Raw genomic sequence first — 13,051 nt, 5'->3', positions numbered from 1 at the left:
TTTGTATTATGAATCCAGAGGACTGAAGGCACTGGTGGGCTTTTTTCCCCCTTTTTTTAAATGTGTTACTCTGTGAGGACCTATTTAGTTAGCTTATTACTACCCAAGGGCTTTTTTAAAACTCAGTTAGCTGTTTTCTCCACATTCATAAGTTTTTGTTTATTCAGTCTCTGTAGGTGTATAATTTTACTGCTAGAATATTTCAAGTATACTAAGAGCTAAAAATATACATTTATTCTGCTTTTTAGATACTTAAAATCATCTTTTTTAAACTATTCACTGTTCTTAACTAATAATTTTTATGACTGTTGTTAGGACGCTGAAAGATTTTAAAGAATTTTTAAAGACATTTTCTGTTGTTTCAGGCTAGAAATGGGTAGCCTATTTGGGTACAGATTTTAATCTCTCTTAAATCCTCTTTCTCACTTGCACCTGATTTCATGATTAGTCCTCACTGAAATCAGTAAAACACCACAGGGAATAGGTTTAACATGCATGACATCCAGATTACTATTTAATTTGCAATTATTCAAGACAAAGAATTCAGTGGATGTAAAACAAATGTGTGATTATTATGTGAATAAAAGAGTAGTTTCATTGTCTACTTTTACAAAGTTGCTTACACTTACATTAAACACCATCCTTTCAATTAGCACAATTCAACATTTTATAAGTATGATCACGGTCAAAAAATTTCCTCTTCCCTTGGAATTACGTTTGGGCTAAAAAGAGTAAAACTTTATTTCTCCATCACATTAAGTTCATCATTCTTTTCTCTTTTTTCAGGTTTACGTGGTGCAATAGCATTTGCATTGGCTATTCGAGAGACAGAATCCCAACCCAAACAAATGATGTTTACAACAGCACTGCTTATTGTATTTTTCACAGTCTGGGTGTTTGGTGGGGGCACAACACCTATGCTGACGTGGCTTCAGATCAGGTTAGTTCTTCTTTACAATATTAACCGTCAAAATAGAATGCAATTACTACGATCAATTGGTAAATCCCTGCAGCTTTCTAAGGCTTATTTGTGCTTTTTAATAGAGTTTTACAAGCACAAAGGAAGTATTTGGCTACCTGGTAGAGGCTCCAGACCACAAGGAACAGGTTCTTCCCAAGGTTGTTATGGGTTTGGACCTAGGTCAGATCCATCCTTATTTCCCAAGAGTTTGTTTCACTACTGTTCCTTTTAAGCACTGTGAATAAATTTTAGCAGTGTCCTCCTCACTGTTAAAGAAAGAGCTATAAAGGCAGATTTTGCCCTCATCTAAAAATGTGTATTCATTACACAAACATGTCATAAATAATGTATTTCTGATTATAATGTGAATATGCTAGAAAATCTACCTGCACTGGTGTATCATTCAGCCTGCATTGGTGCATCATTCAGCCATTGATTTATTACTCATTGTTCTATAAATGCTCCTTCACTACATTATTTTTTAAATTACTTCATAGTCACTTGTATTCACAGACAGCAATGAATGACAAGAGAGGTTAAATGAGAAAAGAGAGGCAAATAGGAAGCTGGAATAAAGAGTATCTAATTTAAATGTAGTGTCATGCCAAGTGTGCTTTTTTGAAACCCCTTTTAACAATAAGTGTAACGCTATTGCTGGGTTCTGGTTACTTCCTAATCCTTTCAGAACTCACTGCCATGGTTCATAAGGTCACCAAAGAAAACTTCAGTATCAAGATAGACTTATAATTCACAATACCTTACCATTTATATTCTATATATAGCACATGATTTCCTTGTTTACAAAATGATGTCGAATTAACAAGCCTTTGTGTCAGACTGTTGCTATAAAATACCAGCTGAAGATATCTAAATTGGAGCTTTAATAAAAACCATAGATAAAAGCTTGCAGATAAAATAAGGACTATCACACAAGTGTACTGTATAAACATAAAATGCAGACATCCATATGTAATGTGGGGGCATTCTATTTCTGTGACGGTTTGTTTCCTTTTCATGACATCTCTTCTCATGTCCTATAATATCGATCAAGTTCATTATCGTTTCGATGCACTCTGCCACTATCAGCCATCTTCCTGAGATTTGCCACTTTTTCACTGTTGGTCAGCAATAGAGTTGCCATAGAGGGCAACAGAAATGTGGGTGCAGAGGAATGTTCTCATTAGATCTTGGGGACCAAATCATTTTGGATTACTATAATAGGAGATTAAGGAATAATTTTGAGAATACAGTAAGGGAAAAGGGAGTTGGGCAGTAGTCATGTGTTTAGTCTAAGGACTTAGGTCACTAGACGCCTGTCCTGGTCTAGCTCTTTAGGTAATTTTTAAGTGAACATTATCAAGTGCTTTTACTAATACAAGCAATTCAATTGGATATAATGGCATTTCTTCTGCTACCTTGTAGTATCCAGAGGTGGGAAGGCTTACAAGACCACAAGCAAGGGGCTGACTCTCATATTAACTATACCATTCAATGCAAGCATGTCCTTCTTTCTTTACCACCCGTACAACAGATTTTACCAAGGACACTGAAAGTAGACACTCATTATTGGTCTGAAACGCTCATCTCTGGAGATCTCCTCTAAATCCCAGCAGATATGCTGGGCAGATTTGCCAATCAAATAATTTGGTTTTGTAACTGGGATATAGATTTTCTTCCTATAAAGCTATTAGGTTCACAATTCCCACTTAATTTCTTGATATCACCCATAGAACTTCATAAAATGGAAGTATGTGGTCAAATTGAGATAAAACTTTAAATAGACATCTTTAATTACAAATGTATCTTGTGTGTCTGATTTCTCTCATAAATATATTTAACTCTCTTTATAATTTATTACACCTCAATATGAAATTTTGTCCTTAGCTACCAGCATTTGTCATTTTAGTCTTAAGTAATCTTGCTAAGTTATTGTATTTAAAAGGTGGTGGTAATTCATGCAAGTTGATACCTGCATGGATTCCAGCAGACTTGGGTTTGCTGAGAGAGTTATGGGGCTGCTCCAGATTACACTACCTTGCTTGGTGTAATACCACCAGTATGCTTGCAGCTCTGTCTGAATGGCAATTCTGAGTTGCAACTATACCCATACCTTTTTTTATAAAATTAGAAGAAAGAGATTGTATTTTTCATGCTAATTTGGAGGGTTCAGCTCACTAAGCCAAGAGAAACTGTATTATGAGCAGAAAAATTGTACAACTGTCTGTGAAGAGACTCACTGGAATGGGTTGGTATATCATCAATTACAGAAAAAAAGGGATGAAGCCAGTGAAATGCTGCAACTATGTGTCTAAGTACAGAAGAGGGACACTGGACTCACACTAGCCCTGAAGTGTTCAATTGATGTGAACTTATTTCAGGCACCATACCAGGGCAGCTTGAAACTTTCTGTGTGATTCCTCAGTAATTTAGGGAACCAGATTTACCACTATTGTTCAAATCCAAAGTACAGTGCTAGATCAGTTAATCTAAACAACTAGAAATAAATTCACAATATCAAAATTAAGTACTTGCAGGAAACAAAAAAATAGATGAATGGCTGCTTTAAGGTCACAGTGACTACACTGGATTTCCCCACGTAACCTAGAGGTTGCTGTATAGGTAAACTTTCTCAGGAGACAGGAATAGTCAAAAATACAGTGATCAAGTGAATAACAGTCCAAAGCTGAGTGTTCTTTTTTTTGCCAATTAACCATTGCATCATAAAATGTTTATCCAGCAGGCAGTGTCTTTAATTGAATAGGAGGCTTTCAGAGGAACGTGTGATTTCTGAGACTATTTGGATGAATTGAATCTTATTCACATACATTTTAATTTGTGCCTACTCTAGCTATGTGGAATAGGCTACAGTTCCTATCAGTAGTTCAGGCGATGCAACTTTTAACTCCTCAAGGTTGATCAAGTTAGCCTTGTCCTAGAGATAAGTGCCTGAATTTATATGTTACAGACCAACTTATCCACATTTTGGTGTTAAAACATAAATAAATCTATCATCCATTAAGTTGAAGTTCTGTAAAAATAACAAATTAGAAATAACTAACACTAATATATTTACCATTTCCTCTACCATAATGCATTACAGTGTGAGTCAAGGTAAAAGACAGTATTCAAGATCTGTACAGCATTCTTATTGTATACTATTGTCTACATATTATGCTATGTTTCAATGACTTATTGCACTCTCCGTAATTTACATTGTGAAATTCTCATAATGATGACCAAGACTCCTCATATATCAACACAGTATAAGGGAACAGAACAATGACAATTTTAAAAAATAATAGTAGTAATAGTCTTCTGAAAAATCAATCTTTGTTTCCATAATAACTGGAATTTCCATAATCTTCCACCTCTTCTCACAGCAATAGCATCAGATCTGCTTTTATTTTTTTCCAGTTAAATTTTAACTTAATGTAAATATAATCTGTCATTATATTTTTAGAGAAAAAGATGAAGTGTCTTCAGAGATAACTAGCTGATTTATTCCAGGAATACGTATGGCTCATACAACACTTGCAAATTATTGCCAAAACATTTAGTAAGATATATTATCAAAACTAACCACATGCTACTGAAAAAGGCTCTGTTTCTAACTCTCATTTAATGCAGCAATATCACTCAACTATCTCACAAGGCCACAGAGGCCAGCTGTGCTGAGAGCTTCTGTAGAAAGAAGCTTGAATGGATCCCAGGAGTTCACCCAAGTTTATTAAGGTTCACAATTCTAGGTCCATACCTTTAAAAGACAAATTATATTGAAAGATATGTTCCTACTTAAATCATAGTTTGCATATAAGAAAGGTCCTTAAAGTCTCAGAAATCTGGCCTGCTAATAGCAGAATTTATGTCCACATGTCTCTATATGTAAACATACAGTTTTAAAAGAAATCCATACCAATTGTTCTCATTATTTAACTAGTATATTTACCCATACAGAGTAGCCTTTAAAATAAGTTTTAAAATTCTTGACAAAGTCTGAATAATTTAAACTTTGTTCTAAAAGAATGAGACATATTTTCAGAAATGTCTTGTTTATTTTAGCTGTCTCCTTTTTTAGATACCTTAAATTCTGAGTTTCAGGAAGCGTTGAGTGTTCCTTTTCTGAAAATCAGGTCTTATTTAAATGTTCACAGTTGTCTGGTGCAGTAACATAATATTTCTGAGCATAGAGTCATATGCACAGCTAGTTACAGTGTTATCAGCTGGCATTCTGAGACCAGAATTGGTTGCACCATATTCCTAAATAATACATTATCTTTTGGCTTATCTGAGAGTTATAACTAGGAAAAAATTGCCTTTACTCCCCATGTGAAAGGGCTACAATATACTGCTCTTGGCAGACAATGAATAAACCTGTATCAGTGTATGAGAATAATATCGTGATGCATCAACAGCAAAATAAAGATAGCCATTTAAGCATGAGTTCACAGTCAAATTGAAGTATTCGGTAAATGTGCCTTCAGAGATGTTGAGTATTACTGGCTAGTGCTTTTGGATATATCTCTCCCTTCGTTTCCCATATTCTGATTAAAAAGAGAGAGCTATATTTTACAGTAAATCTGAAATCAGAGGTTTAGGGATAAAGGATTCTGCTGACAGGCAGAGCAAAAATACAAAGCTGTTAATAAAACGTGTCCTATAGAGGCATTGTGCTAGGTATTAGGTCCTGTTTGTTTATCATCACCTCCTGTGTAAATGTTTGTAAAGGGATTTCCAGACTCTGCATCTCTTTGCAACAGTTCTTCAGTGAATAAGGAGATTTTTATTCTATACTCTAAATAAATACTCAGCATTGAATAGTAAACTCTTTAAAACTGCCTATCTGGCCATTGCTTTTGGTATGTATTTTAGAAAATGGTTATGTCTACGTGCCAGGCTGCCCTTGAAAACATACCATCTGTAGTTCACCTAAAACTTCAGTTCCAAACCTCCTAACTTTCTCTAAATACTAATGCCAGAGGCCTGGCATACCACATTTTTGGGGGATGACCAAGGCTGTCCAAACTCACATTCTCAGCAGGAACATCTCTTCATTGTACTCTTCTATGAGAAACCACCAACCCAGGAAATCAAAAGAAACTATTCTTCTGATATTCAACTATTGCCTTCCCTAACTTCTAATTGACCCAAACTTTTGGATTCACTTCCAGAGGTTTCCCAGAACTCAGCTTATTCTTTTTGCTGTTAAGATTCCAGCTTTGTGACTATCGACAGCTATTTCTCTTTGCCCCTCTAGGCAAAACTAAACCTAAAAATGTCACGGTTATATACTTTCAAAACTTTCTTTGCATCAATGGAGTCAAAAGGTGTCTGGTGGTGAACAGCAGCTGGTCATTCATTCCCACTACACTAGCGTAAATACAGCATACCTTAATATAGGCAGTGATCTCTGAGAACACAAAACATAGAAATGCATCAAGTGTAAAAAATATAACTGAAAAAACAATGTAATGCATGTAATAAGAGGAGAGGATTCACATCCTATACATTAAGAGCCCTCAAACCTATTTTAAATGAGAACGTAAGCAAAGGGAATATCATTGCTGTGGAGACTCTCTTCTGTTTTGTATGGGACACGATGCTGACTGGCTAGGAGTAGAGTGCAGGTAAACTGAGAGCAATATTGTTTGTTATCAGCATGAAAAAAAATCTGCCGTTTGCAAGGATCAAGCATGCAGTAACCCCACATCCCAATCTACAGCCATGAAGGAAAAATAATTTACAGATTACACATAGACATATGTCTATCACTGATATGATGCCATCAAAGTCAAAAGAGTTGTCTCAAGGGTCCTTCTATTTATTCTTCATAGACTGAATCATTCAACCAACCCAAATATATAGTCCTTATAGGGGTTTACCTGTATCTATTTTGATGGTAAATCTGCACTGAATAACACTGACAGAACATAAGAACTCAGGCTAAAAGTGGCAGAAAGACCTCATTGGAGGACTTCTTACCAACTCATATAATATATTGCTATTTTGGCAAAGTAAAATTTTTAAATAAAGTTTTTAAAGTTTTATTTTGTGTTTTTGCTGTTCCACTTGTAGAAGTTCCACCATAAAACATAAACAGATTGGATTGTTTTGTGGGGGTTTCCTTATGGTATCGCTACAGCACTATTTTTTAAATGAAAAAGGAAAAAACATTGTAGGGCTGCATCCAAAACATTTTGAGAATCTGGCTTAGCTGTTAATGCTTTTGAAATAACGCCAACTATATATTTTTCACTGTATCACATCTGAAACATAAAATTACAACATTATTCAGTGTTATGGTGTAAAAGTTGGAAGAGCAAAACACTGCTAACTCCTAAACTCCCACATATTGCCATATTGTGAATTGAGAATGCTAGTATATCCCTTTACAATGAAAATGTTTCATGGATAAACTGTTCTTTCAAGAAGTCAAGATTTTGGTTCCTTCAGTATCCAACACTTTAATCCATTGCTCTAATATCAAAGGCTAAAGTAGTGTGTGCATGTTTACCAGAATATTGCATTAGGGATGCAGGTGGGCTGCAGGGCTAAGTGCTGTGGTTTGACTGCTTGTTACCTTGGCTGTCTACCAAAAAAAAATTGGTCGGTAGAGTAAGATTCTGTGGTTATCCCAGCATGGTTATCAACTGGTTATAGACTACTGAAAGACTGAACTTTATGATAGAGCGACTGGAGTAACAACATGACCTTGGCCAGTATTATAGCACTACTGTTTCAGTAACAAAAATACTCTTTTCATTATTCCCAAATTCTATAGTAGTATTCCCTGTGTTCAGCTGTGTTCAGAGAGATGCTGCAGAAAGGCAGTTTACAATGCCACAGTGGTAGCGCTCATCGCTGCCAAGTGGGAAGCTTTGATCAGATTTGGTCTGTACTTTAAGCTTCTAAAGTTGTTCTTCCTTCTTCCCAGAAGAGGCCCTTCAAATTTAAAAAACAATATTGTGGGCTTTGGAAAGAGTTCTGCCTGGAAAGGCAACAGTTGTGGTAAGAAATCTCAGGGGCTGAAATGGTGGTAAAAATATGACTGAACCTCAGGACTCCAGAACAGGAGATGCTGAGCAGGAACCTTCCTTTTCCACAGCCTAAGAACAAAGAAGGATGCACTTCAGATCGAAGGATTAACAGTGATTTAGACAAGGTGGATGGTGCTGCCTATATTAATATATTTTTCCAGTTATACAGAAAGATTGATACTTTCTTCCTTTTTTTATAAAGACACACAAGTCTTGTTAAAAATTTACTTATTTCTGAGCTCTGCCAGAGTTAAGTTCTGATTTAACCTCTTATGGTTGTACCATCTGGATAGCTTTATTCACTCTCCTGTGTCAAATCAGTTATAACAGAAAACGATCGTCTTCAAGACCATATTTGCAGAAATCTGTATGAATGGGATCTATGGGAGAGGTGGCGATACAATTGCACTCCTATGTTACCATGCCTAATCCCACAATGTATGCCAAACAGAAGTCTTCGGACAATAACAAGCTGGCTTAAAAACGATCTAAACAAGACATAAGCAATGTTAAAACTCATTATTTTCCTATCAGCCTCTATTTGCAGCATCGGCTGTGCTGTGGGCACAAGGCTAGAATTGTGTATTACTCAACATTGTACTGAGTGACTAAGCCATTACCAGAAACTGATTATTTTCACCTTTAACTTGACAGAGAATTCCTCTCATGTAAGGCTTCTTCCATCACTATCCAGGTTGGGGGTCTGAATCTTTACCTGATAATGAGGAACTTTCAGATACTGAGAATGGACACAACCTTCATAGTCTGCTGCATGGGTAAAGGACAGGTACCACCTATTGCTGGTATTTCAAGCTTTAAGATGGTCAAACACAGCAAACTCAGGCAGAGGTCACACAAGTCAGCCTTCAACTGACCTGAAAGCATTTGCATATACTTGACAGTCTTCTGTCAAAATTTATGAGCAAACTGTATTGGGCCCTTTTTATTGTTTCCCAACAGGTGACTGAGCCCCCTCAGCTCCTGAGACGCTCTCTCTTACTATAAATTCAAGTAGTGAGAATCTTGACACTCGTCTAACCACATTAAAACTGTCAGAGCGATAAATAACTATTTCTTGTAAATTCCCAAACTGTGAAACAAATAATAGTAAGTCTTAAACACATGTTCTATGCCATATTGCAAAGTCCTGTAGTCAAAAGTGGCTTAGAAACTTCAAGTACATTGAAATTCAAAGGAGTTGAAGCTCCTAAGTCAACTTCCGAAGTTTGATTTAGACAGCCTCATGTAACGCTAAGTGGTGCAATACCTTCTCCAGTCTTACCAGGGTGAGACATGACTATGGCACTGGAAAGAACGGTGTCCTGACAGCTGATCCAGGCAAAGAGGCTGCAGCCAGCTGAGGTGAGGAAGGGTGATCCTGTTGCCTGGTTAAGAACAGGCTCATCAGAATATTGTACTTCATTGCTGAATTCTGCTCTGCTCATAAAGAGCATGAGATAGTACATCTCCTTTCAGTCATTTGTTATGAACTAGATTCATGTAGGAGTTTGATCTCTACTGCTCCTCATTTATTCCTAAATTAAGTGGAAAGTTTACTCTGAGTAAATGCATCTTAGTTTTCCTTTTTCGGCCTCACGTAGGTGCACAAGGATTATCCCTCCTGAAACATAGCTACTCCTTGAGATACTCTGAATTCAACAGCCAAGAGCATGGGTTCATATCTGCAAATGATTCATAATTCAATAGTTATAAATTATTATGAACCTTCTTAATTGTTTTGCTTGTATTCCTTTGAACACTTTTCCTTTCATCATTTGTCAAGAGGAAGGGAGGTCAGTTTAGAAAAGGAGGTTTAATTAAATGTTTTCTCCTGGTCTTGGCACATTCTCTTTTCTATAACCGTATTCCTTTGGGTCATATTTCCTCTAGAGTCCTGGAAAACAATTTAGTGAAGGTGAAGGATCTGTTGATTTACTATTGAAAACAGAATGTCAGCCTGAGTATCTTCAACTGTAATTTGTGAGTGACCACAACATAGAGACGACCAGTTCAATTAAAGGCAGTATGTTTTCAAGTACTGTTATATTTCTGTGCACTTTGTACTGTTTATTATTTTGTTTTGGTTTTAGAATACTCATAATCAGTCTAACTGGTATCCCCTCTCAGTAACAGAAATAGCTCCAATAAACAAAGCTCGCTCTTTGTTTCCAGGGTCATATTCCTCGTTAGCCAGAGTACAGTAAGTATTTTAAATCATGCTGCAATAAACACTCCTGTTGAGAGCCAAATTTCAGCCAAGCCACTTCAGCCCACCGAGTTCCTTTTAACCCAGACACGCTTTCAACAGAGATCACACTGTCTCTGCCTGGAAAGTCTTTTAAATCCTAATGAAACCCTCTGAAATCCAGAAACACCTGTAATTTAATGTAACCAGTCTAACCACTAATGCCGCAGTTATTTTAAAATCACTACTGTCCTTAGTTGGCCAACTATCTGCACCTGTGAGCATCTAAATGATGGCATTTTGCTAAGCGTCTTTTACAGTGATGATAGTCTGAATGTTCCTGGGCTAACAAACACCAATTGCATGTACATGAGAAACCACGTTGCTGACTCCTCCCTAGGCTCTCCTCAGCTTGAGGCTGTTACTGATTTAGGTGCAGACCCTTAGGTCACAAAATCTGCATTCCTATTTAACAGGTAAGTTTCACAATTGCAAAAAACACCTTGAAAATTATTCAAATTAAACTAAACTAACAAGGAAGCGTTTGTGCAAGTTCATGGACAGTCTGAAACGATGACTCAGAGAAGGCACTGTCACACAATTATCAAAAGAGTGTTATCTTCAAGGCACATAGCTTTACTGATGAGCCCATCCTTGCTCCCACACAGTACTTACTCCAGGTGTGACAGAAAAATTGAATTTTAGGGTTGACTTGGGTAGGAAACTGCATGGCTGTCAGTCACTCTCTGTCCACCAGTAGATGGGTAACAGGGGATCCAGGAAGGCAGAGGAAGAGGCAGAGTATTAGCTTCAGCTATAAGACATTTAGCCACTATAAATAACTATCAGCAATTTCAAGTTTGGTCAAGCACATAGAGATCATTGTGATTAAGCATTTGAGTAATTTGCACAGTAATCTATTGATTACTTGTGACATGGGTTGCAGAGACACAAGATCAGATTCTGGTTTGTCACTTCATTCCCTTTGATCTGCTGTAGTAGCACAGACTAAAACATTGGTTTAGATCCTAGTTAAAGATCTTTTTTATACAAAAAAAAATTGCTAGATGTGATACTTGCCCTTTGCCTGGTGGTCTTTGCCACACGTTCTGGATTTGTGGGTACGTGTACCCATTGTGTGTATGTAGTATCTACAAGAAATAGGAAACGATCTGATGTTCCTGACTAAAGACATATTAGAGAAATGCATTCTGCTTCCAAGCCTGAAATGTTCAGCATCGCACATAAAATTATCTGTAAGCAAAGAACGTTTTTCTTGAGGCACACCCACGCTGAAAGGGTTAATATAATAGCTGCTTTATAATAGTAGCTAGAGCGCGATTAGCCTGGTAAATGCTATAAATCAAGAAGCAGTATGAAATTGGACATTAAATGTATTGGATGTTATTATAAAAAGAGAAATTGGATAATTTCCTTTCATTTCTATCTGAAAATGAGAAATCGTCCAGCTAATGAATCTCAGCGATCTGCTGAAATGCCTATCATTTATTTGCAAGGTACTTTTCTGCTAAGATAAGGTGTGCATTTGATCTCTCAGAGTTATTCACCATAGCATTTTGCCTGAATGATACTAAACAAGGTTTATAAACATTTGTGCTGCAACAGTCCTTGATAACAAAATTAGAAGATGAAAATACAGAGGACTTGGGCTTTCTGACTTTGACTGTGAAAGACAGTCCTGGGCAGCGGCTGAATGGGAGATTTTGGATTGCAATTATGACTTGTGCATGACATGTACCTGGCTCCTGTTGTTCACTCTGTTGGTCTTCATTGGCCAGAGGAGTCTAATTTTGGGCACAGTCTCCTAACATGGCAGACAGCTAAATCTCACCTCATATACCTTGTATTTCTAGCTGTACATGGCTATTGAAAACAGAAAAGGAAGGAAGAAATGAAAGATATACTTTCATTGCTAGAATATTTGGTACAGGAGAGAGGGAAAATTACACAGCAATAAGAAAGATTCATGCCTTTCAGTTTACTAGGAATAAATGATAGGATGAATTTCCCACATGCCAAAAACCCAGAATAGTTTATAGATATTTCCAGAATAAATAAACCTATAGCTTTGAGCAGGATTTCTGTCAATTAAAATATTTCTTTTATTATCTTTTGAAATACTGTTGCTTTGATACACCTGAGTATGCAAAAAAAAAAAAAGTATTTTTCCATTTTATGCAATCATTTTTTTCTTCCATTAAAATGTATCTCCCTGTCATACAAAAGGTTGCTGCTATGCATGCTCAACGTGATATAGTTGTTAAAACTACAAATAAGGAATCAAAGAAACCTATCTGTAAATTCCGCTAGGGAACTTCTTAATTAATTATCTGGGACTTCAGAATAAAACTGGTGATTTATTACTTTCTACCAAAATACACCAAATTAATTTGGACCCCTGTCTCTGACTAGTTCTGCAAAATTAAATTGGTGCAAGCATAAACCCAGTTGACTTCAAGCATGTGCCAAAACTGTGTTGTTTGAGGGTAAATAGAAGGTAGAGAAAAATAATTTGAGCCTTTAAAAATTTGAGATAAATGTGTGGTACAAAGTCCTGGCTCTAGAAAAAATAATGATCACGTTTACCGAGATGAATCTTATATCCCTGCTTTGTAGGTATTGATTAAGATACATCTTAACTGTCTCTATTATTGATCAGATACTGTTGCTTTTTGCAAAATAATTGCTCTGGAAGCTCACTGAACTTTCACATTGTAAGAATTGTGTAATAATGTCAGCTGGCCCAAACAAATAGAAGGTTATGGAATTACTATGTTCTTCACATTTGTTACTTTGCTTAATTTCCAAAATGTCTTCTCCCATTTTGCTTAACAAAGAATATTGGAATTT

The 13,051-nt window shown here is 36.4% G+C and overlaps 1 protein-coding gene across 1 annotated transcript in view; it reads left to right on the top strand.

The window, feature by feature from the left end:
- The window catches only part of SLC9A9 (solute carrier family 9, subfamily A (NHE9, cation proton antiporter 9), member 9), a 205,700-nt gene that overhangs the window by 119,780 nt on the left and 72,869 nt on the right, over positions 1–13,051 (top strand). The window contains exon 12 of the mRNA XM_009890107.1: positions 787–940. Within this exon, the coding sequence (XP_009888409.1) occupies positions 787–940 (154 nt within the window). The remainder of the gene's footprint in view (positions 1–786; positions 941–13,051) is intronic.

This window comes from Charadrius vociferus, unplaced genomic scaffold, assembly GCF_000708025.1.
Source record: "Charadrius vociferus isolate BGI_N301 unplaced genomic scaffold, ASM70802v2 scaffold650, whole genome shotgun sequence".
NCBI lineage: Eukaryota > Metazoa > Chordata > Aves > Charadriiformes > Charadriidae > Charadrius > Charadrius vociferus.
This window is presented reverse-complemented; position numbering and strand designations above follow the sequence as displayed.